We start from the raw sequence: 25,996 nt of genomic DNA on the forward strand, positions 1-25,996 counted from the left end.
AAGAGCGACATCCATGCCGCCACCGAAAAATCGAGCAGAGTTAGCAGTCTTGCCAAACCGCCCGTGTGGTCCACGAATGGGTGAAAGATAAAAGAAACGAGTTAAAATACCTTGCATCTCCTGATAGAATTCCGAAAGAATAATGGCACAGACGAAGCACTCAATGCATTGGTTCGCCATCACTCCGTTGGGGAATATTCTCTTATTCCAGCCCCCTTGTTTGTGGCCGGGCTCACCGGCCCATGCATGATCCCCTCCACCGCGAGCAGTTCATTTTGAACGGAGAGGGGAGAGAGAGAAAGGCCGAGGCCGCTCCTCCATTGCCTTATTCATGTGCATTCTCAGAGAACGACACAGAAATAGACAATAGAGTAAAAGGGGCAAACTTGTTCCTTACCTTCCAACGACGAAATCTCTCATACAGCATCTTTTAATGGCGACGGCTCAAGACGCGCATGGTAACTCTTTTGCACGCTTCGTACGTCAGAAAATGGCCGCCGAGCTAGGCCTCAGAGCATGTCCGATGAGACTCATACTTTCGCATTCCAAACTTCTCAGACACAAAGCCGAAATCCCAAATGGCTCCCGCACATGGAGCTCAAAATCTGGAGGCCATGGTACTGGAACAAGTGGGGATTACGCCTCGTGGTGAGAAATTATGAGCCTCGAAAAGTGCAGTTGTCCTTGTTGGACCCTTGTAATGTTTAGAAAAAAACACATTAAAATTGCTCTGAAATCTACGCTGTATAAATGACGTCCTTATGTGTTTGCCACTCAAAAGGGAGGATTAATAGTCCTCGCTTCGACGTGAGTTGTTGGAACAAACACAGGCTTAGAAAAAATTGTGCACTGAAAAACAGAAAATCTGACTCGATGGTGCCAAAGTGAGTGTTTTTATGAAGCCCATGATGTAGCTCCTTAGGGGAGTCACTTTAGCACCACCAGCCAATAAATTGGCGTGATTGTACAAGGGTTTCAGATCACGTGACACTCAGGGATGTCCCAATGCAAATCACGCAGCTCGAGTTCCTACGAAAGGGAACCCCTTTCACATGAACAAAATGAACCAATCAGTCAAACTGACTTGAGTCCACGGCAAAGGCTGTAGTGTGAAAGCACCCTCAGTGACATCAGGTAGATTTAGGTTTTATGGCTGTACATTTTGTTCACTTTGTTTCTGCCTCCTCACAAAATATTTTAAAGTTCCATTAAAACAGTAGAGGGCAGTGTTAAATTACATTCAGACAATCAAAGATGAGAATAACTTAGAGCAAATGAACTGGAAGATTTGGGGTAGGTCAGTAATATTGAATATCTAAAGAAGGTGCCTAACACACTTCAGTGTAACCTGAAAGAGCCAAACATCAACATTCTGGATCGAACGGATTGATTTTGTTCTTAATCTATAATACCACAGCCATTATCCATCCATTTCCTCTTAAATATCTTGTGTAGCCCTATCTGTCTAAATATGAAGGGATTGTGTAGCTTGCAGGTGGTGACCTATGAGAGCTCAGGCTGACTCATGGCTCCTTCACATCACCTCCAGCCCTTCCTGCCACCCACACAGAGCAAAATCACACTGACACCGCTCCAGCAGTCTGGCCCACAGCACTGAGCTCTCAGCAGTGAGAGCCACCTCACAGCCTGGCAAACACACTCACTCCACACACAGTTATGAAGAGTTTATAAGGGTGAAGTTTCATGACTTTGAAAGTATTCTGAATTGAATGTGTGCTTCAGAATCTCTACATCTGCTCCAAATATGTGTTCCTACTCATTTCACAGAGAACCTGGAAAAGGTTCACATGGGGTTAATTCCATTGAAAATTTAGAATCACTATGCCCTACTCACTTCAAAGGGCAGAACATCTGAAGTATTCTGAAAAGTGCACAGCATTACTGTCTCATATGTATCCATCTTCTACACCCTATTTTTTAATTGTTATGTTAAATAGAAAACATGTCTGGCATAATTCATTTTTATAGCTGTTAAGATAGCAAATACAACTTTTGCCTCAAATACTTTGGGCTCTATTTTCATGACCACGCTAGGCACAGTGCTATGCGCTATGACCATGCACTGTGTCTTATCCAATTTTCGTGAGTGCACTAATTCTAAGCACAATTTTCGTGCCAGAGCAAAACGCAAGTGTGCATGGGTGGGAGTGCTCGTGCTATCTGTGGGCAAATGCACACAAACTGTGGTTGTATTATATGTTAATGAAGTGCCGCAACGAGCAATTTGCTATTTTCCTGAGAAATAGGTAATTGCACGAAGATGTCTGAAAACCACATCTATTCTCGCAGCAAAGTCTAAACTCAGTTCCTGCATTTGCAGTTTGGGGATTCCACCAGCACATCATATCAAAGAGATATTGATCACTTTTACTACTAGCCATGTACTAAACCTGTGTCTGTAGATCAATATGATTAATAATAAGTTTATTTTGTATAGCACCTTTACAAAGTTCAAGGATGCTGTAAAGAAATTAAACATAAAACATTCAACAGAGAAGCATATAACAAATCTGCACTATTAAATAATGAACAATGGAAAAGCAGCAAAGCAGGTTTCAAGCTGGCCATAACAATGTCAAGACCGCAGGTGAGACATGGACGAGCAGGACGAGAGCAAACAGTCCCAGAGAGGCCAATGTATAACACATACAACACATGCATCGCTGTCCAAAGCAGCGCAGCCGACAATACAGTAACAGAGCAGGAGATTCCTAGAGGCAGGAGGTAACACAAACATCCTCTGTAGTATTTCACCCCTAAACATCATAGCACTGAACGATGGCAGACAAAAATTGTCCATATATTAATTCTTCTAATGCAATGCATATAGCCTATTACACTACCAAATTCATATGAATAGTTTGTCTTCGTTTATATCGACATTGCTTGACAGGGAATGGAATATATAATAGGATATATAATAACCGGGGAAGAGCCTCACTCGACCAAGCCAATTAGCGCTTTGCGTGCCCGATTTTGCCAACCCACTCGCACCTAGATTTAGTGCATATCAATATCAAACTATATGGCCATGCCCACTGATTTTGCGCATGACATATCACATAGCGCTGCTCCTAAGATGTAGCGCTCTTAAAATGGGGCCCGATGTGTCTTTAATTAAAATGTATTTCAAAGCATGTCTGATAGTAGGAAAATGTATACTTTTATTATGGAATTTACTGTACGTATGGGTCAGGAGGCATGATTAGCCTCATTGTATACATTTTTTAATGCGTTATTTTTTATATAATTATTCGCACTAAATAAAGTTAAGTGATAAGTTAAATCAACATTTCTCTGGAATACTTGATTCTGTTTGGTCAATTGTGGCATTCTGCAGTCACATAATATTTGTATAGTGTCCACTTTACTGTATAATTGACCACTGACCCAGGCAACCAATTTCTTACTTAGATGTGTAAGTTTCACATCTCTCGGATCACTGCATAAAAAAAAATCCAAAAACAAATAAAAAATAAAACTTTTTTTTATGTCAAATCAATATTTCATGTCAATATTTATTTGGCACATGTGGCAAGCCGAACTGACTTTTAATCATTCGCAGGATATGAACTGTTGATATCAACAATTCAATTAAATGCAAATGTCTTGACATTAGGAATGTAATTACTACTAGTGAAAGAGCTATTTTTTATATCAGTAATTATATTTGCATTAGTAAAAACTCTTGATATAAAAAAATGCGTCATCATTCGCAGAAATACACATCCTTGATATCAAAATTTTTATTTTAACTATTAATTCTTGATATCTGTAACTGCATTTTCACTAGTAGAATTTCAAAATGATCAGTTATCCACTCCTATTCAAAACGCAATTACAGATATCTAAAATTTATTTCTTACTAGATGAAATTCAAATTTCACATATCAGCACATCACTTCTTTGCCTGTAAAAATGTCAATTTTATATATCAATAATTGCATGGTTACTAGTTCAAATGTCCATTCTTATAACTAGTGAAATGCTAATTTTTGATCACTGTAAGTGTATTTAAAAATGTTAGATTTGGTATTTCAGATATCTTAAAATGAATTTTGGATATCAATAAATTGAAGAGTAATTAAATATATCTAAAAAGGTTTTTTTTAGTAGCTACAATCACATTACAGATATCAGATATTAACATTAAACAAACAAATTACTTATAGATAACAAAAATGAGCATTTTTACTAGTTGCAATTCAGTTCTTGATATCAGGAATGGACATTTGCACTTTGACCTTTGACACTGTAACAATGTAATTATTGATATAAAAATTATACTTTTTTTCAAGTAAGAAGTGCATTACTGATATGTGAAATTAGAATTTCAATTAGTAAGAAATTAATTTTAGATATCCGTAATTGCATTTTGAGAAGAAGTGGATGACAGGTCATTTTGAAATTCTACTAGTGAAAATGCAGTTACAGATATCAAGAATTCAAGTTTTTATTAGTTGAAATTAAATTTTTGATATCAAGAATATTTATTTATGTGAGTGATGTCATTTTTTATATAAAGAATGAAAATTTTTACAAGTGTAAAAGTAATTACTGAAATAAAAAAATAGCACATTAACTAGTGGTAATTCCATTCCTGATATCAAGAATGACTATTTTAACAAGTGATGATTCATATCCTGCACAGGATAAAAGTCAATTCGGCTTGCGATAGCAAGTAGCCATGTAATAAGTTGAATGATATTCAGTCAGCCAGTTATTATTGCTACCTCAGGATAATACAGTACAAGACCTGATCACTCTGTCTGGGTTTCTTCTGAGATAACTACAGGTTGACTGTACATTATCCCTTACATATTACTGAGATTATATAGAAGATCATATTCATGAATTCTAAAAAGCTGTTACAAATGCAGTTGAACATTATTCATAGTTTCACTGAAGCCACAATGTAATGGCCATATAATCACAGCTTACAAAAGAACTGACACAGGAAACTCTTTAAAATAAACCTCCCTCAGTTGACTAAAATAAATACGGAATCCCCTTTTAATGTGGTGTGGAGATGACCTCAAATAGTAAGGAAACAAGAATTTTTAAAAGTTAGAGTCCCAAAAGCACCTCCTTTTGAGGAGAATAAATAAAACCAAATCAATAAGTCAAAACAAGCTACTCTTAACATTTCTATTTGCTTAGCAGTAGGCTTTTGATACAAGATTTTGAGGTTTGAGGCAGACCTCCCAGGCATTTCTAAAAATGTTCCATAGTACTGATGTCCTGAAAATGTTTGAGCTCAGACTATTCTGTCTGCTCTAGTTACATCTGGATTAAGTCACTCATACTTTCAAACTTGCCACAGCAGAAGCAGTTAGCTGTTTAGGTTAAAGTTAGTACACACTTTTCCCTGAATGCAGGATTTCTCTGACTGTCTGACTGTCGTTAATACATATTTGATAAGAACAGTCACTTAGTTAAATCTACTCTGAATCTCAAAGCAATATTAGCAGTCTGCTTAATTTAGGTCTGTGTATGAGCCTTGCTGATTATAAACAAATTCCTCATCTTTAACGTAACATCAGGCAGGTGAGGGATTTGAATGTGTCTAGGCATGTGACCTCTTTAGCAGTTTGTGACGAGGAGGAGGACATGGCCAGGCCGTGATGGAGCACGGCCGGTGCTGAATCAGCTGATCAGCGGGAGAGTGAGATAAGGGGTGGCCGGAGACACTGGTTCGAGAGAGAGAGACACACGCGGCCGCGTTGCATATATGTGTCTGTTTGTCTATGTTTTCTGTTGTTTTAAGTTGAGTTTTACATTAAACATTCGTTTACTGTTCAGCCAGTTCCTGCCTCCTCCTTGCCCATTCTTATACTGTTACACAATTGTAAAACTACAACACTACATTTAAACAGAAAATGGTTCTTCTTCATTAATAACTGCGTACATGTGTTCTTACTTATTTGCATGCAATATGTTTTCATGCAAACTTTTTGCCGGATTCGCAAAAGATGCATATACACATAAATTAGATATTGTCCTCATTCTACTGTTGATGAATCTGGATTATTCTAAATGTTGGAGTGTGTGGAGTGCACATAATGCTCCTCCTGCCAGATTCACTTGGCTGAGTGCTTTACTCACTGACTCAAAGGAAACCTGAGCATCTGGACTAGTGACCACCACAGGGATGTGTTTAGCCTGACCTGGTTGAGCAAAAAGGATCTTCAGTAGATGCATCTAAAACTAAAGCCCTATTTTCTATGATCTATACTTGCCATACTGTGTAATGTATTCCCATCTATTCAGTAATGCAACTCATTGTTGACACAGTACAGCACACCTTTCCAGCTGCATTTCAAGATATTTTGTTCCCCTGGCTGAGAGTGACTTCAAGGACTGTGGTGATGCTTAAAATAAGCAGTGCACAATGGCCAGCAGCATAAAACAAGCTGACATTCTTACTCAACACACTCACACACTGACAGGTAATTTATTCCTCTCAGACCAGAAGGGTCACACTCAGGGGTGGGTGGCAGCCTCCAGCTCCACCACAGGTGTCTCATTAGATTGCTTGTACTGCCCCGTCAACTCTACTAGTTCGACTCTCCTGTACGTAACAGTTCGGCTATACAGCACAACAAAGACTGCAGAGTTCGGAGTCTTTTTCTAGTCTGTACTCCAACCATCATGAGTTTCACCTGGATGTACTTTAGGAAGAATCACGGCTGCCTCAATGCCCAGTTTAATTTAAAAAATCAATCAATGTGATGGACAGAGGGTTAGGTTTCATCATCTGTATCTATGAGTTGCACAAATTAGTCATCTAGACGACTAGTTCTGCCAGAAGTCAATGCGCTGGGTATGTGTGGACTAGTTTTGGATCACATGACAGCAGTTGAGCTTGTTTTGAATATGGCGACAGCAGGAGGACAAGTCCTCTGTCTACAAATTGTGTCCCAGTGTAGCTGCGAGACATCTGTTTTGTATTATTACCTGTAAGAGCTAAATATATCTGGAATTACTCAACAGTCAAAATACAGTGAACCGGAGTGGTCTGCGAAACAAGGCATGTTATAACAGTATAAGTATAATACACAGTATAAGCGACCCGTGCTGCATGCGCCACAGACAGCTGTGATCGTCTCTGTTAATTCAGATTATTCATATTCAAGCCAAAATTCTTGCAAACTTCCATGAAACTAACCAAGTATCACCCAAAGTCTGACAGAAACTGTAAGAGAACAACATGATCACACGGGAACTAGACATGTTGCTACAGAATGTTCCATTACCCTGGCAGCGACCGCATTCTGCCGAATTACTAACAAGTGCCTTCCCCATCAAACGTCTTTACATCAAATCAAATGTGTTTAAATTTCCTTAATGTGCTACCGATTTGCGTTTTGCGAGCAGTCTCAGAGACACTGAGTCTCAGAGTTCCGATCCCATGGAAACTAAAGTTTTATTTTTACTCCACTGACAGTTAGGTTTAGGGTTGGGGTTTGGGTGTATGTTTAACACAATATGCATTCCTGTTGACCATATTTTATCATTTACAACTAAAAACAAAATCACTTTTGGTGCCACTCTGTGGGTATTTCACTAGGAAACTAGAGCTTGCATGTGCCCATACATTCAACTACACTTCCAGCTTCAGTCACTTGGGGCAGTGGTTTGAATTTCGGTGAGCAAAGGCAAATTTCAGCAGAAGAACTTTCAAATGACTGTAGCAAAATTAACAGTGACATCAGTCTGAAGCGAATGGGACTTTTTGGGGGTTTCTGACAACCCAAGCAGCATGAATCTAAATATGAACACTTCTGTTTTTCACCTGCATCATCTTAGCTGTGAAAATATTCTCTCCAATCTCTCTCAACACAGTGTTGAACAGCAAACACCGCTGATGCTGCACAGCATATGCAGAGTAATTTACATAAGGTAAAAAAACACCATCTTGTTGACTACTTTTCCTGTAGACTAGTAAACATGAGTGTTCATGTTAGCCCTACTGTAGACCTACTATTTTTGTGGAAGGGACGTGGAGCCTTTTAAAAGAGTCTTCCAAAAAAAAAAAAAAGAGTAACAAATAAATTCAAGTCTTTCCACTGTCCAAATTCAAACAGACAACCAACAGCATGATAGTCAAGACATCACAGCTGGGGATCTTACTGCACCAGACTGGATCTCCCCATACGCATCACCTACTTGGAAAGCTTTCCACTGCATATATGCGAAAGAGAGACAGAGAGAGAGAAAGAGAGATGGAGAGAGAAAAATAGAGGGGGACACAGAATATAGTGTGTGTTCAAAGCAGTTAATCTAAATGGATTAGAGGTTAACTGTTCTGGGTTTTTCAACAGCCAATGCAGACACCGATATGGAAACCTGCCAATATAATGCTCATATACTATTTAATGAAGAAAATAAAATGTGCTAAAAATGCTGACATGCAGTAAACACGTATTTTACACAATATTTACTCAATATTCAATAAAAGTTTTAACAAAACATTTTTATTATCCATTGATAAAGTTGTAGGTAAATTCTGGAACTGACATTTCTGTTATCGGCCGATGCCAATAATCTATTGGCCAAATCTTGTCTGATTAATCAGCCAGGGCGATATATAGGCCTCTCATTAATATGGAGAAATTGCTGTTCTCTCCATTCATCGTTAACTCTCTTGTGAGCTGTTGTTTTACTAGAATGTGGACAGTAAGTAATTCTGCATGTGTGTAAGTGAATGGGAAATCAATGACTCACTAAGCAGTGGAAGTGTGATCGCTGAACTCCCACCGGTTCCCACGTGCTTTCACTCAACGCAACTCCAGATGCCGACACACGTACCTAACCTGACCTCTGTGACCCATGCTGACATCACTACAGCAGTGGAAACAGCCACACTGGATAATATTGCAGGATAGTGGCACGTTAGTTCAACCACACTTCTTTGCCCCAACAAGGCAGAGAAGTATACAATCAATTAAGTCAGAAACAACGTTTTACAAAAGTCAGACTTGTTGAGGAAAATATTTGACTACTCAAAATAATTATTACCAGTTATGTTGACAAATTATCATACTTCAGGACAGAACACACAAAAATAGGCTTGACTAATGAACAATAATTCTATTACAGCACCCACACGCATCTTGGTGAAACAGAATCCAGTAACACTTAAGCCATGATAATAACCTTCAACAATTAACCCACTTCAGAAAAGGCTTGTTGGTTTGAGGACTCAAATCCATGAAAACGGAAATGCATAACGTAAAAAGAACAGCTGTGCTATATTTTCAGCTGGAAGTCTTTCATGTTGAAAGAAACAGGCTGTGATAGGCAGTACTCATGGAGCACATCTGATCATACTTCTAAAGAGACCTACATTCAGAAGGCAAAGACATACACAGCTCCAAACTGGAACAGGCAACGATATCACTTCTTCCTCACGTCACTCAGCCCAATTCTTAGCAAATTAAGAGCTACCTAACAGACCACATTATAATATATATATATAGTGTGTGTGTGTGTGTGTGTGTGTGTGTGTGTGTGTGTGTGTGTGTACATATATAAATTATATTTATACGCCATTTATAAATCAGAATGTGTTCTATGACATATGACAATTAAGACAATTGTATGCAGTTTTTAGCCATGAATATATAGCACTCAAAGTAAGAAAATGTGTTCAAACAAATACAAATGGCATGCCTCATGAGCAATTAGTTAAAAAAGCAAGATACTTTACATTGAGTCCCTCATCTGATTCCTCCATTTAGTCAGGTTGTCCACTCCAGTTTTCACAAAATGACACTGCGCAATCACCTTGAGTAAAGCAACTGCTCATTAACACTTCCACAACTTGTCGCTACTCAAGCGTATTTTAACTGACCAAGACAAAGCTCAAATTCCCTTACAGTCAAAAATAGGTCTTTCCAAAGACAATTAAGGGATAAATGGTAAGCTACTTAGTGCTTAAAAGGTAAGCTACGGCTGAAACCTATACTCTCTTCAAAAAACTTATAGGCACAAGAATAAAATCTAACAAATCTAAAATACATTTGTACAAGAAATCCATTAATATGAATCCATCAAAAAGTCCTACTGAATTATTCTAAATAAGTGTCATATAAAAATATATATTTAAGAAAAGCTATGAACAACTGCTCTCTTCCTGGAGTGACTGTAAGGACTGCCCAGTAAATAGAAGACTACAAAGATCATGAACATATACTAAAGATAATAACACAACAGTTCATTCTGGTCTTCTAATTAAATGATGGCATTCGATGAGTGCTGATATTCTTATAACAGCACTGAAACCTTTAAATGTTTATATCACTCCAGTTGTCTGTGTTCCGTGGCGCTTCAGACAGGCTGTCCGTCTTTGTGTTGCTTGCTGACACCCAACAATTGATCCTGCTTCCTTTGGAGCTATTTTAAGGAGCAAAAATAAACAAGTAACTGGCCAAAATTTGTCTGAAATGCAAGTTACGTGATATTAATAACGTCTTGTTTTTACAGCTGTTGTATAAAAGAAATATTATGCTCGCAGTTGTGCTGCATTTTAGCACAGCTGTAATTCAGCCATAGGCCATTGTGCTGATATTCAGTACAACAGCCCCTCGTGCATGTGTGATATTGCTTACTTTATCAAATCATGAAATAAGAAAGTTAAACTTTGTGCTTAAGAGGCAGAAAAAAGTGTTTGCTCTAATGGTAGTGGCAAAACACACAGAAAATTTAGATTACATTGGCAAATCCTGAACCTGCCAAGCAAAAGAACACAAATAAGCCCAGTCAGACCACTGAAAGTGAACCTCTCAAAATCTACAAGACAGGCTTTCAATCCAAGGGCAATGTGAGCTCTGATAATTATTCATAATGATTACACTTGTGCAGGTCCACAAGTGGTGCAGGAATTTGTTCAGTGAACACATTAGCTAAAAATAGAAGCAGTAGTTTGTCAAAACAGGCTGAATTACTCAGCTATGCAATAAAGGGGTCATATCATGGACAACATGTTATTCCTTGCTCTTTTGAAATAAAAGAGGTGCTTGAGCCAGTGTTGGACCAGGAAACATATGAACCTCAGAACCGGTACACGTTGAATGACGACTGTTTTACTAAATAACCTCAGCACAAGAGTCACTGCATTACAGTCTTTGTTTACAAGTCTTGAACACAAATTCTACACTACCAAAGAACATGGGCGCACGCACTTAGTTAGCAAGTTTGATGTGATGTGTTATGCCGAAATGTGCAATAGCATATTTATACAGAAATACATAAATGTAAATACACTCACTGGGCACTTTATTAGGAGCACTATACTAATACTGGGTAGGGCCTCCCTTTGCTCTCAAAACACCTCTATTCTTCGTGGCATGGATTCCGCAAGATGTTGGAAACATTCCTTTGAGATTTTGGTCCATGTAGACATGATTGCATCATGCAATTTCTGTAGATTTGTCAGCTGCACATTCATGCTGGTAATCTCCTATTCTACCACATCCCAAAGGTGTTCTATTGGATTCATATCTGGTGACCGGAAAGGCCACTGAAGAACAGTGAACTCGTTGTCATGTTCATGAAACCAGTTTGAGATGACTTTTGCTTAGTGACATGGTGCATTTTTCATGCTGGAAGTAGCCATTGGAAGATGGGGAAATTGTGGCCATGAAGGGATGCACATGGTCAGCAACAATACTCAAATAGGCTGTGGCATTCAAGCAATGATTGATTGGTATATTAACAGGCCCAAAGTGTGCCAAGAAAACATTCCCCACACCATTAAACCACCACCACCAGACTGGACTGTTGACACAAGGCAGGTTGGGTCCATGGATTTATGCTGTTGGCACCAAAATTCTGACCGTACCATCTGTGTGCCTCAGCAGAAATCAAAATTCATCAGACCAGGCTACATTTTTCAGTCTTCAACTTTCCAGTTTTGGTGAGCCTGTGCCCACTGCAGCCTCAGCTTTCTGTTCTTGGCTGACAGAAGTGAAACCCAACATGGTCATCTGCTGTTGTAGCCCACTCAGTCTGGCTTATCTCTGTTGACCTCTCTCATCAACAAGGCGTTTCTGTCCATAGAACTGCCACTCACTGGATGTTTTTTATTTTCAGCACCATTCTGAGTTAACTCTTGAGACTATTGTGCGTGACAATCCCAGGACATTAGCAGTTACAGAAATACTCAAACCAGCCCATCTGGCACCAACAATCATGTCACGGTTGAAATCAGTGAGATCTAATTTTTCCCCATTCTGATGGTTGATGTGAACATTAACTGAAGCTCCTGACCCATATCTGCAAAAACTGACAGTGTGCCACTCTCTGCAAACAATGCTTATTATGTTCTTCAAAAAGAGCCTCTTGAAAAGGGCAAACCACTCAGTAAAGGCAAACCAGTGAATGCGGGAATCATACTGACAACACAAAAATATGCATGTGCAAGACTTAACATTGGATTTTAAATGTCATGATTTATCTAGAAATGAACTCTGGCTTTGATCAAGAGGATGCAAAATTATCAAATGGCAAATTTTAATACTTCTTCAGGATTCCCATGGTAAAGATAATTTTGTCTGGAACAAGTGCTGGAAATCTGTTACTGGTCATTTTCCTGTATGAGGAAGGTCAAGCACGCTAGACTTTAAAAGAGACCCTGGGTGATTTGCCCTCAGGGGAGGAAAGCTGGCCATGGCTGTGCTTTTGCTACTCCAGACAAATATAACTCACTTCAAGAAGAAAAAGTATTTCTGAAACAGCATATATTATATAACCACAAAGTAAATTTTACATATTTAAAGTGCATGCCTGTAGGTGTACAGACATTGTGCTCACAGAATGTCCTCTTTAAGTCACAGATGGCTTTCACTTGCAAACTACCTGTGATAACTGTTGAATTCTAGAGGGCTTTTTGGTGCAAGTGTGTGCTTAAAACACACACCTGTAACCATTCAAACAAACTGAAGTGGCTGTACACCCAGTAAATCATGATCTCATTATGCAAATGTATTTTAGGCCTTTCAGATGTCTATGTCTTAAAACACCTTTTACGCTAATTCAAAGACACTACCTGATCACTTTCAGTTAAGAACATCCCTGTTATATATTTATTTACAGTATATTACAATAACGTGAGGCACATTTGTCTTTGACTGGAGCCCTTATCCTTCAATATTGTTTGTTTTCAGAAACAGAGAGAAATATAACAGCAATCCACATTTAGTAAAGTCCACACTGTAAGAAACCAATAAGCACCTCCTGAATTATAAATAATGCTCGAAAACAAAAATCCAAAAACACTATAAACACAAAATATGAAGCTGATTTCTCACTCCCTCTCTCACAAATTCTGCCTAAAACAGCCTAATCAGTGAGTACAGCACAAGGCAATGCAAAGTGTAATCACCATTTACTCCAGCTCATATCATATTATTGGGCACCATTTTTCTTATCAAGGGTTTTAAAGTGAACATTAATGTGTTAGTGGGTTAGTAGTCATCTGGTGTTTCTTGCTATTTTTTAATATGCCGAGAACACATATTATCTTTACTTAACTTGAACAAAACATTCAGCAATGTGTTCTAAAATTATGCTTAACATATATTCATCATGCGTGACTAAACCTCAAACTTTGTAAATGCTTAATGCTCATTTGTAGCAATTAGACACTGCATGTAAAAGTCTTTATGAGATAAGTGTATGGTGCGTAATGCCAATGATGACTGGCTGAGTTGCACACCTGTCCATTTTAATATAAAGACAACGTATAATTCTAATGAACTAATATATATATATATACACATACACACACACTCAAAACGAACACAACTGAAAGCGTTTACGCATATAAATGTTCTCTTACCTTAGTGCTAACGATGCATAAACAGTCCATTCTCCAGCGCGCGACTTCAGCATGTCATTCCAGCTGCTGTAATCCTGTCACTAAAATGTGCGCGTGCAAGCATTAAGCGCGCTACATAAACTTACTCTCAGTTGAGCAAACAATGTACGCATCCACATACTCATCGAAGAAGTGAAGTCAGCAGCATCATCTAAGGTTTCCGTTAAGAAGCAGTATGTTGGGGATATTGAGGAGGAAGAAGACGCCCGCACTGCTTCTGACGCGCGTAAAGAGCTGATAGAAGCACCGCGGGGAGACTGACCAATATAATGTGCTCCTCGTTAAGAACCAGTATGTTGGGGTTTGCTGAGGAGGAAGAGGGCGCCCGCACTGCTATTGACGCGTGTAAAGAGCTTATAGAAGCACCGCGGGGAGACTGACCAATATAATGTGCTCCTCGTGCCCCCAATCACCTCTGGACGCGCGTGCTCTGCCGCGCGTCAATGTGTGGGTAACGGAAGAGTCAACAGCGTGAGCTCTGACGCCTCTGCCCTCTTATATCTTGGATCTACACCAATTATATCAGTAAAACTGGTGGAATTTTCTACAATGAAATAGACATAATCATAAAGTATCACCGTGAAATCCTCTATCTAATCCTTTCACTTGTCTCTATAACTTCATGCAGAATTGACAGACAATAAATCATTCCTATCAAAGGGGCTTATGCGAATACGTATAGCCTATTGCGCAAAAGTTTATTTAACAGTACAATGACAGGAATGACAGGTTTTCCTGAGCAGTTTTATTCAAAGGCTATTGCATTCCTTAAAATTGTTAAATTCCTTAACAATATTGGTAAATTCTAGACAAATAAAATATTTTCCTCTGACAATGTCTTTATATAACAAATCTATTGCTGACATTTTAAAAGGTTTAAACAACATGGATTTTAGTCCATTACTTAGTATAGGGGAGAGCAGGGCACAATAGCATTTTTTTTTTTTTTTTTTTTTTTTTTTTTAGGTTTGTGTAAATGCACTTGGGGTTCAAAATATTTTATTTTTATTTATTTTTTTCACATTAATTTTACATATGTCTGGTACAAATAAGTGGTCTTGTTTCATGAATACAGCTGAAAAAAGGGAAAGCAGCTACTGAAAATACTAAACAGTAGACTTGAAATAAACTTAATACATTTATGTTTGAGATGAGAACATAGTTATAGGCCATTCTGTTACATACGCCTTTCTGTTATATACGCCATTCTGTTATATGTCCTATTACAGTGGCGGGCCGTGCATTTACAGTTTAGGCCTTCAGTGTGATTAATACCATTAAGAAAACACAGTTTCACAATGAATAAGACACCCTATGCTTCTGGGCATCATACATCATGTCGCAGTTAACTAATAATACCAATTGCCATTTTAAAAACACGTCGACACATGAAAGCCAGAACTTGAAATGACACTTAATGCTCAAGCAAGCCTAATTTTAACTGCAGCATGACTGTTTTGTGAAATGAACATCTCCCGAACAGACATTCAAAAATCATAATTTTTCATATGAATCTACCAAGGAGGTCTATAATACCTAGAAAAATCTATCTAATAATATTTGCAATTTAAATATTGCTTGCAATAAATTTTGTTTCGTCAGGGTACACGATTATGCTGCATTCCATTCAAGTTGGATGTGGGATATTCCTATTTGATATCTCCGACCATAAATGCATTCCATTCCCCGATATTCAGAAGATGACGTTTAAGAAAACAAAACTGCAACATTCCCGTTTGCTTAGCAGGGGTTTGACTCTCATTAGAGATGTCTCCTAGCAACCCAACTGATAAATAATGCTGCAGCGCTAGCATTTGTGCTTCAGGTGTACGATTATCAAAAGAGATTATAATGTTTTATACACCTGTTTCTGCAGGCGTTTGTTAAACAAGCTTTAATATCATGTAATGTGGAAATGAGCTCATTTATCGATATTACTTAAAGGTGCAGTATGTAAGATTCAGAAACCCTTGTTATTAATGACACCTGTGGCCATTAAGTGAACTGCAGCCAGCTACCTGTTGCTCCACACTCCATAGGGACACGAGCGAGTGAGCATCAGCCAAAACAATGACGTAAGGTACAAAGAGACTGAACATGATCCACCGGCATCATGCTGACAGATGAGGTAGCATAATTAAAATGACACAGTAATGATTGTTTTATTACAAACTTTAAGACTGTATATTATATTTGATTCTCCAGTGCTGGAACAGGGCTAAAACAAAGTGTGGATACAGGTCTGACTATGCAAGACTGCAGTTGAAGTAATCACTTATCTTTGCATGATATATTGACTGCATTTATACGATAGCCTATGTCGGCGATAGCTAGCTAGCCAGCTTTATCAAGAGCTGTTAGCTAAATTTGGTGGATGACGACAGTAGCTTTTTATAAAATAGACTGTACATTATAAATATGTTGACACAATTCATATTGATGTGATTTTATCACAACTGTCATTTTGATATATCGATGCGCTATTGTTTTATAATAATAGAATGTATATATTTTCTGTATAACCAAGTTACGTTACACTAATGAATGGGTCTTTTTGCATTATCTTGAACACTGTCTAGCATTTATTTAATGTGTTATTGTAGTTTAGCTAAAATTACACGGATCAATCCTTATGGCACTATATTTCACATACTTTGCAGTTATGTAAGCTTACCTGTCCAATAAGAAGAATGCCAATTCAGGGTCGGTTTTGATTCCCAAAACCGAACGAAGGTCCCTCCAGGAATCAAATGCCCTGCCGATGTTCACTCTAGTTTTCGCTCGACCACGATCACGTTCCCGCTTATCCAGACGGGATTCAGTAAATACATTTTTTTTTTTTTTTTTTTTTTTGGCTTACTCTGAGTTTGTGTAGGAGTCGGTGTAGTGCTGGGAGCCGGCCGTTTGCTGGATTCCATCTCTAAGATAACATTACCTAGTGTTGCAGTTTGTTGTCGCTGTAGAATAGCAGAAGAGCAGCTATTACTGTCTGAGGCAAGGCTCTTGGGAGTGCGCACATCCTTTGGATTTTCCAGGCAAAACCGACCCGCTCTCTTCGCATGAAAATTAGTCTACAGGCTTTAATAGGCAAGTCCGGGATGGGCTCATTTTTTAAGTTGCGTTACAAGCCATTCACACATTGGCAAAAAAAAAAAAAAAAGGCAAATATTACATGAAAATTGTTACATATTGCACCTTTAATAAAGTGAATGTTTATCACTTACTTTGTATATCTTTATCGACATGTTTGTGTGACATCATGCCCCTGCATCTCGGCAAAATCGGAGTTGAGAATTTCTGCACGAGCCTACAAGTTGTAATTCTGACTTCAAGATGCATTCCATTGCACTTTTCCTAGTAGGAAGTTGGAAAATCCAACTTTCCAAGTTGAATTCTCAAGCAGCCTAATTTACACTTAGAAAACTCCTGATGTTGCTATAACAATACAAAAAGCACTTACCAATTTACTGGTAAAGTGAAAATCAGTCCTCTTTTCCTGTTTAATTAATCAATCGCATGATCATGCAGAACATCTTGTGTTTTTAAATCCATAAGGATCTCTTTCTCAACGGCAATACCAGCAGTGATGACAGCCGACTCGTCAGACAGCTTGATCTTACGCTTTTCGCTCTTGAATTACGTACATCACTTAGAGCGTAATTGCGTCACTCAAGGCAAGCTAGAAGGCCTCCACCGGGACATATCCTAAAGATCACACCCACCAAGAACAAATAAATCAATCTGATTGGCTGATGAAGCTGACAATCTGACTTTAGTTGCCTATTCATTTGTACTGTTGAGGGATTCTGAAGAAATTCTGAAGGCCTGACAGGGTGGAGCTCAGACTCACGCGCTGCTTCGGATTTGGGCATGCGATTTGTGAAACAGTTGTCACACTTTGCTTGTAAGAATTGAGGAATAAATTGTGATAGGATAAACTTTTCGTTTTTCTCTATTTGTTTGTAGATTAATTAAGAGTGGAAAGTGACTTCTAATGGATGGTGTTCACTCAGCATGATTTTTACTGCTTGCTCAATTAACTTATTTTAAATGAGCTAATGCAACACAATTATTTAGCATTTGGTCTCAACTTAATTTCATTGTGTACACTCCATCTATGTTCACTTAATCAAATTGTGTTGGGACTATGTGAATAACTTTTGTTGCATCAATGTATTGCTGAATCTGGGTAAGATACTTCCTGTTCCCAGCATGCTTTGCGTGGGACTGGATTGGGAGAGTAAATAAGTGTAATTTTGATGCATTTCTTTGCAAAATGAAACAAGTAGGAGACTTGTTAGTGTTTAATGTTCTATTATGTTGGGATATAGAGGAATTTCTGTCATGTTGAACTTTTTTGGGGATTATCATTATGGAGAAGAGTGGAGCAAATGGTTAGGTCGAGGTTGGGTATGTTACTACTGAAAAATCAGTGTGTATTATTTGATTATTTATTTGAACAGATCAAATTACATTGAGTTAACTCAATTCATTTAGGTTTTTGCTACACAAACTATTTGAGTAGAGCCTATATTTTAATTTCATTTCAAAGAAACTAATTTTCATGGTGTGAAACAAATGTCCATAATTGAATTAAGTTAAACCCACAAAAAAAAATTTCAGTGTATACTTTTTTTGCCATCTACCTGGACAGAAGGAAAGTGAAATGTTACAACGTGCCCATAGGTGGGGTACATTGTAACATGACCAAATGACATCTTAAAATCCCCCTCTAAGAACTGTATCTGATTATTAAAATAACTAGAAGAAACTAAAATGTTGTCAATAAAAACCATTTATTAACTTTGATGACAAAGTTATAGACTGTATAATATAGCAATAATTTAGACACTCGAAAATGAATACACAACAAAGCCACAGCATTGGCCGAAATAATGCATGGATTGATGACACAACACACACACTTAATGTAAATAACATATCTGACTGCATGAAATTGCATATAGTTTTTTCTAATTGGGGCACACTGTAACACGTTATAACGTGCCCCATCAGCACAACAGGTATTTAAACCTGGCTAGTCACTTCTGCTGGCTAGCTAAGAATTAAAAGACTATGCAAGATGCTAGCTAACAGATTGGAGATTAAAATTATACCAAATTTGCCTCCTTTTAAATAAACACTAAAAACATAGATGAAAATGAACTGTGGTGTGATTTTTTACTTTTGCTGCTAAAATGAACTTTTGGCCATATCTTCCAAAGTTTTTTATTTTATTATTTTGCCATATTTTTTTCTCTACACCGTGTTGATATGGCAAAAAGTAAACAAATTAAGTCTCGTTTTACCAGTGTGTGTGGAAATTATTAAACCATGTGTGTTACAGCTAGCCCCGCATTAGTTTGTTTGTGCGCCGCTCAACCCTAAATAATTTTGTTTGGAGAAATGGTTTTCAAATCTCAGTTACGAGAGTAGATTATTACATGTAATTACAAACAATATTAACAAACAAAACTTTTCTAGGAATGTTAGGCATTTCCACTACTTTAAATGCACTCTGAATCAGTTGGAAGGTTCAAAAAGGCTTAACATTTGTGGGACAGAATTTATTGGAAAAAGAAGTTGAATGAGCATATCAATGCTGAGTAGCCTATATCAGAATGTATGTCAGTAAAACATAAAATGATTTGAACTATTTGGGACCTCACAGGAAAGAAACTGCCATGCATGCATTGTTAAAACACAACAGTGTGGTAGAATACTTTCATTCCCAAAATAGAGAAAATCTACTTACTCTCTAGAATGTGAGCAACAATTTAGATTAAAAAAATTTATGACCAAACCATATCCAATTTAAAGGAGAAATTAACATAATTGAATAACAAGATAACTCCAAATGCTCTAGCACTTACATTTATTCATTTAGCACTTAGTCACAGAACACCCATTAACCATTTCAGATTCCTGAATTTAAACTGCAATCAGTCCAGACAATGATTTAAACACTTACACTCTCCACTTTCCACACTTAAATTTAGGTACATCACATGTCTTTCTTAATTTTTAGAACAAGTTTAATAAAGTAGTAGTCCTTTTTGGAGTTGTTTCACCAGATCTGAATCATCCAGACAGATTTTGTGGCAAATAGGCGATAGGAGGTTGAATTTTTTGTCGTCTGCTAAAATCACTCTGCTTTTTGAATTTACAAACTACAGTTAAATGCATGCGCACTGTGCAATATATGCATAAACATTATAAAAATGAGTTGTAATTACAGTAATATACTACTAACCATAATCCAAACCCTAAACCAGACCCTAACAGTACTGAGGCCAAAATAGCATTCTTTCACTTACTTCTTTGCAAATGTAGCATCTTTCTAGCCAGAGATCAAAAAGGATAAGATGTCAAAAACACATTTTGGGGCATTAAAATTTATTGCATGTTTAATTTAGGTGGTAAAAATGGGAAGTAGCCAAACTAGTCTCATAGAATGAACATTTTTATAACAACATTTTTGCAAACTGACATTTATGTGCCAAATTCTACGTTTGGCTGCTAATTTTGCTGTTAATTTTTCCTGGTGAAATTAACACTAGAGGCGCTACAACAACTGTACGTTTTATTTAATGTATCACAAATTACAACTACAATGGCTAATTATGACTTTACAAACAACTCTTTTTCAACTCTCTCGTTTTACTCATTAAAACCCCCGAATAATATTCACCTGAAAAACCTCGTCTGATTACGACCCCATTTCACTCGCTTCTTGCGCCCCCTGCTAGACATTTCCCTAGGAAACTGCAGTAAAACGTGTAATGAAACACGCATTATCATTTAGCAAAAATGTTGTCACAGTCACATAATGTTCATGAGGCCAGACTGAAGACACAGACTTCCCAAGAGCTCATTTTGAATCATCACCAAACTTTTACATTTGAAATGGACGTTAAGACATGACTCAAAAGCATGTTACCTTATATAGCGGCACTGTACAAAACCGATACCAACCACAACCCAAGTCCTATAATAAGCCAAGTCTTTTAAGGAACACTACTGCTTCCACAAGTATACAGGGTATTCCAGTGTAATTACAGGGTAATCCAGTGATAATGCATACCATCAAGCTAGTGCTCATTAACTGTACATTCTAAGAAATATTCTTTTCAATATTATAAAATATGGTATGGATGCCTTTTACTAAGTTTGATGCTGTATCAACAATGATATTATAAAAGCAAACAATTACTCTGAATGCAGAAAATCGGCCACAAAAATCAAGAACTAGGTACAGCAAATTTTATTTTGAGCAACATGTACTGTACATCAAATTAACAACATTCTACTTACCTCTTCAACAGGAGAATGGCTGCTAAGCACAGTTTCTGATGGTACAGTGGTGCTTGGAGGGCCAGAGAGATTCCATTCATTAACAGGAGGAAAGGGTTGTCCTGTTTTGAGGTTTGAAGGCTCTTTGGGCTTATCCTCATTATCCTGCAGGCTCACTTCATAAAATTCCTGGATATCTGAAAGAATAATCTGGTTGCATTATCAAAAACAGGATTATCAAGCCACAAATACAGCTATAACCCCAACGAATACACACAACTAGAGAGTTTTCTGAAAATACAGGTTTTGCTTTGCCACGTTATGCCAGCCACATTATGTGAGGAATCCAGTATGAAGTGCTGAAGGATGGATTTTATTGGGTGATTACATTTTTGAGTTGGACTTTTGAGAAGCAGAAGCATAATATTACCTAAAACTTGAAAGCAGAGCTGATCCAAAATCTGTTAAGAGTTTCAAAGATGTTTCCAACGAAAAGTGTTAATCATGTATATTTAACCTAAGAAAATTACAGTCTAATATATGATTTGAAGATCTGTTCAAAGGCAAATAATTGTCACCCAAAAAAAAAAAAAAAAAAAAATTGTATATGTCTTGTAGCCTGAGGCAAGTCACATAATAAGTCAGGCAGTGTTTCCTATTAATTATCTAGACTGTGGCGGCCCGCCACAGTTTCATAATTAACCGAAAATATTTGTACACTTCTCATAATAACATAAAAGATCCATAGCATTGTGTTTTGTACCGCTGCTTTGGCAAAGCATCTCTCACTCCCAGTCAGCATCTGAGGAGCAAGTTCAACACAGGTAACCACTTTTGCTTCATTTCTTTGATGGCTTGTCGATTTTGTGTTTTGACCATTTGTGAACTGCGATAAACTCCGTCTCGTTTACTTGCCATGTCATCACCATTCACCTACACAACCAATGTGTTTATAATTAAATTACTACAAAATTGAGCACAAAATTGTTTACCAGAGCACAAAGTTTTTCATAGACCTAGCCTCTTAATTTTGCTCTCAAAGTGCACCAGATTGATGCATTTAACTTTAAAATGTACAACATTTTCTTATGGCGGAGCATGCCCCCGGACCCCCCTAGAGGGTCAGAGGTCCGTCCACCACAGTCTCACAAAATCCTGTGGGCAACACTGAACCATGATATAACTGTCCTGAGATCATAATAAACAACAAAAGTCTAATTAATAGGCAAAACAAAAGATAATAAAAGCTACTTGTATTTGTTTTTAAAGATATTTTCACTTGAAATAAAGTACAACTGTACAAGCACATCATCTGCAAGAATCATTCCTAAATAAATCACCCCAATTGTGCTTTTCAATAATAAAATAAAATATCTTGGGATGCAAACTCATGAGAGGTGAAAAAGGTAAGTCATACCAAGTATTCGAGGGATATATTTTCAGTTTGTTTGTTTGTTTAAAGAAGTTAATACTTATAAAATGACATGAAATTGGTACTTTAAGTAAAATGCAGAAAACTATAACAAACAATTGGGCAAATTAGCTTAAAAAATAAGACTTAGGCCAAAAGGTGAGTAGTTTGCATCCCTGAATATCAACTAAGAGTACAATATTTTAATTAAGATATCTATAATTAAGAAATATTAAATTATTTCAGCCTGTTGTTTAGATTTACGCATTTCAATTTCATAACAAAATTCCATCAGACCGAATTAATGTTTAATATATTAAATTAATAAAACTTAAAATGTTTAGCTTTTTCATTTTATTTTATTAAAGATTACTCAATTAAATTTGATGAAGTGTTATGAAATTGAAAAGAGTAAATCTTAAAACAAACAATGTTGAGTGTTGTGTAAAGCTCATACTGTATGGTAAGTGACAGCCAGTGAAGTTCCTCACCAGATCCAGTCAATATTGTAAGCCTTACCACCAAAAATTATGAGTCCATCTATAGGAGAGAGGCAGCAAAATTATGCTAACAAAGTTGATTATTGATTTTGATGTCTTGCGATCACTACAGATGTTGTCTCCTCTATGTGCTGTCATTTAATCAATCAATCATTATGTGTCCTTCACCACAGCAGTACAGACAGACTGCATTTGAAAATGCAAATTATTTGCATTTATCTTGACATTTTTGTAAAAATACAGTATGTTGCACTGCACGCCATGTCTACCCACACACTGGCATGAATGCAAACACACAAAGGATTTGTGTTCAGTGAGGTGAGATGCTGAGATTCTGATAAAGTCATGTAAAAAAATGTTACAATTACATCTTGCATGGAGATTTTGGAGCTCTTGTACATGTTTTTAGTGTGATACATTCAGATGGATTTATGCTTGTAAACAGCACTTCCCTGTTGGAGAGTTCTAGACTGATCTCAAAGTGAAATCGAAAACGGTAGGTTGATATTTCTTTAGCTAAAATCGGTCTGCGCTTACCGAAATTCGAAACACTGCCCCCAGTGGCCAAAGCGGTAAGTGTTGTTGGGCATATGGGCACATATGAGCTACATAATCCATGTAAAATGTCCATGGAGGGGCACCAAAAGCGAGTTGTGATGAGAGTTGTTTTCAGCCGTACAGGATGTAATACAGTGAAGAGGAATGCATATTTAATAAACTGATATCCCATCATATCCCACTGATAAAACATCAGTGGAGTAAAAATGTAATGTTAGAGGGTAAAAAGAAACCTCCAAATTGCGTTCGTCACCGATTATGCGAAAGCTATTACTTCCTGGTTTCAATGCAGGATATGTACTCGGGTCTCCCATGTTTCTGACGTAACACGCTTCCGGGCGCGCAACAAAAAAAGGGTATACACACTGGATGGCACTGGTCAGTGAGTCAGCATAATGTGTCTGATCCTAGGGTACTGTAACTCTCAGAAAACAACATACCAACTTCCCATGTAATCATATTGATAGTTCAGGTCAAGCAAACTGATGAGAGTTCGCCAAATCATGAAAATAATGGTAGGGAAGCGTTGAGGACTTAACTTCTGAGCGTAGCATGGTAAATGTACTGAAGCACTATAAATGGTGCCTCAGTGACTCTGGTCCCGACCTGACAGTAAAACGAAGCGTGACTGTTTGAAGATAGAACGTGCTACGATTAGTGCGAGTAATGTGGCCGTTATCTGATTGGCTTGAGTAGAGGATGGGTGGAGTCCATCTATTTGTGGATTGGGGGCCGCAGCTCTCAAGCAAGAAATGTTTCAGAATTCACAAATGTTAGCTGCCATCCACAAATGCACAGCAAGCGATGCACAAATAAATGCTGGACAGAGTTGTGTTTGTGAGTAAAAAAATATATTTGTGAATATTTGTTTTATTTGCAAATCTCATTTTATTTATTTGCGAATTCACTTTATTTTTATGAAACTCGTAACACACATTTTTAAATCTCATTCTTTTTATTTGTGAATTAATTTCATTTTTGTGAAACTCCTTACATTTATTTGTGGATCTCATTCAATTTATTTGTGAACCAAGTTTCTATTTGTGAATCTCTTTCCATTTGTCTCTGAATTAGAAACAATTCTAACTCCATACGCAAACACCTTTATTCGGAGTTAAATAGTAATTATAAAAAAAGCCAACACTAGTCATACACTGCTGAACTTGTAAAACGTGTTATGGTGAAGTCAAACCTGTTCCAGCATCTCCAACAACAAAGCAAGTGTTCGACAAACATTTAGAAATGTACTTTTGGAACACATTGGTTGTTGTTGTTATATGGTGCAGGTTAAACTTACCTATTAGAGCCTGGAAGAGTGTACTCTCAAATATGTTGATGACTCTCTCAATGGAGAGCCTGAGATGACGGTCCTCAGTTTGACTGAGTTTAGCTCTGTATTCTTCCAGAAGTTGCAGCACTCTGTGCGCATCTGAAAAGTACAAAAACACTGTAGTGAAACACAGGCAAAACAAAACAATACAAATTTACCATCAGTCATTCATATATATACACGCACACACTTAAACAGCTAAATATTATTATAATAATCTCACCTTTCTTTCTCACTGGCATGATCAAGACTCAAAGATTTTAAAAAGTTCCACGCTGGTTAAAGGGGCAACTGGTGTAAAGCATTGGAATGAATGATTAATTTCTCTTTCAACCGCTCAGTTTAATTTATGTGCCGCAAAACGATCTCAAATGATTGATCTGTGTGAATGAGATGTCAATGAATCAACCAATTTAATCAAAACTATAAACAATCACTTGCTGTTACCACTCATATCCTGTCAGATGCTCAGGACTCGATGTATCCTCTTTCATATAGCCTTAGACTTTGATAAACTTTCTGAAGAGGAATGAATGAAGTACATCTTGTAATTCCAAAACAAGTCTCGGTGTGCATAACAAATGCTGAAAGCTCTCGAACTGTCGCACTGGAAGTGGTAGAAATAACAATAATAATCCTCGTGAAAGTCCAATCTAAAGTTCGCTTCGTGCACTCTCGGAGGTGTTTCAGTCTATACTCCAGGTCACTCCTTCCAGGCGTCCTGGATCCGTACATGTCCGTAATCGAAACTTCTTCAGTGCAACACTTCCTCTTTCTTGTAGTGTTTCCGAAATTCCCAAACTTTCCTGCAAAATGGCGACCTTACGATGCAAAGACATCACATGAACTACTGATCTACTGCTGCCTTCCCTCTGCGCTCAAGTTTCTTCACTCAGCTGTTGTGAGAAAATCAAAGCCGCCGGTCAAAAACAACTTTATTACTAGATTTACTCTATATGCCAAGGGATCTTAATGTGCATAAAGTTATATACGTATACAAA

The 25,996-nt window shown here is 37.5% G+C and overlaps 1 protein-coding gene across 17 annotated transcripts in view; it reads right to left on the bottom strand.

Annotated features, from left to right (window-relative positions):
* LOC127445611 (disks large homolog 1) overlaps positions 1-25,761 on the bottom strand; it is a 234,115-nt gene extending 208,354 nt beyond the window's left edge. For 5 of the 17 annotated variants that reach the window (XM_051705766.1, XM_051705770.1, XM_051705765.1 and 2 more), the window contains exons 1-3: positions 25,219-25,761; positions 24,963-25,094; positions 21,218-21,393 (exon numbers count right to left, since the gene is read on the bottom strand). In XM_051705766.1, the coding sequence (XP_051561726.1) occupies positions 21,218-21,393; positions 24,963-25,094; positions 25,219-25,237 (327 nt within the window). In that variant the 5' untranslated portion in view covers positions 25,238-25,761. Of the gene's footprint in view, positions 1-13,864; positions 14,011-21,217; positions 21,394-24,962; positions 25,095-25,218 lie in introns of those variants that run through there. The other 12 variants (XM_051705772.1, XM_051705787.1, XM_051705771.1 and 9 more) reach the window with 5 other exon arrangements.
* Positions 25,762-25,996: the final 235 nt, after the last annotated feature.

Source organism: Myxocyprinus asiaticus, chromosome 9 (assembly GCF_019703515.2).
Source record: "Myxocyprinus asiaticus isolate MX2 ecotype Aquarium Trade chromosome 9, UBuf_Myxa_2, whole genome shotgun sequence".
NCBI lineage: Eukaryota > Metazoa > Chordata > Actinopteri > Cypriniformes > Catostomidae > Myxocyprinus > Myxocyprinus asiaticus.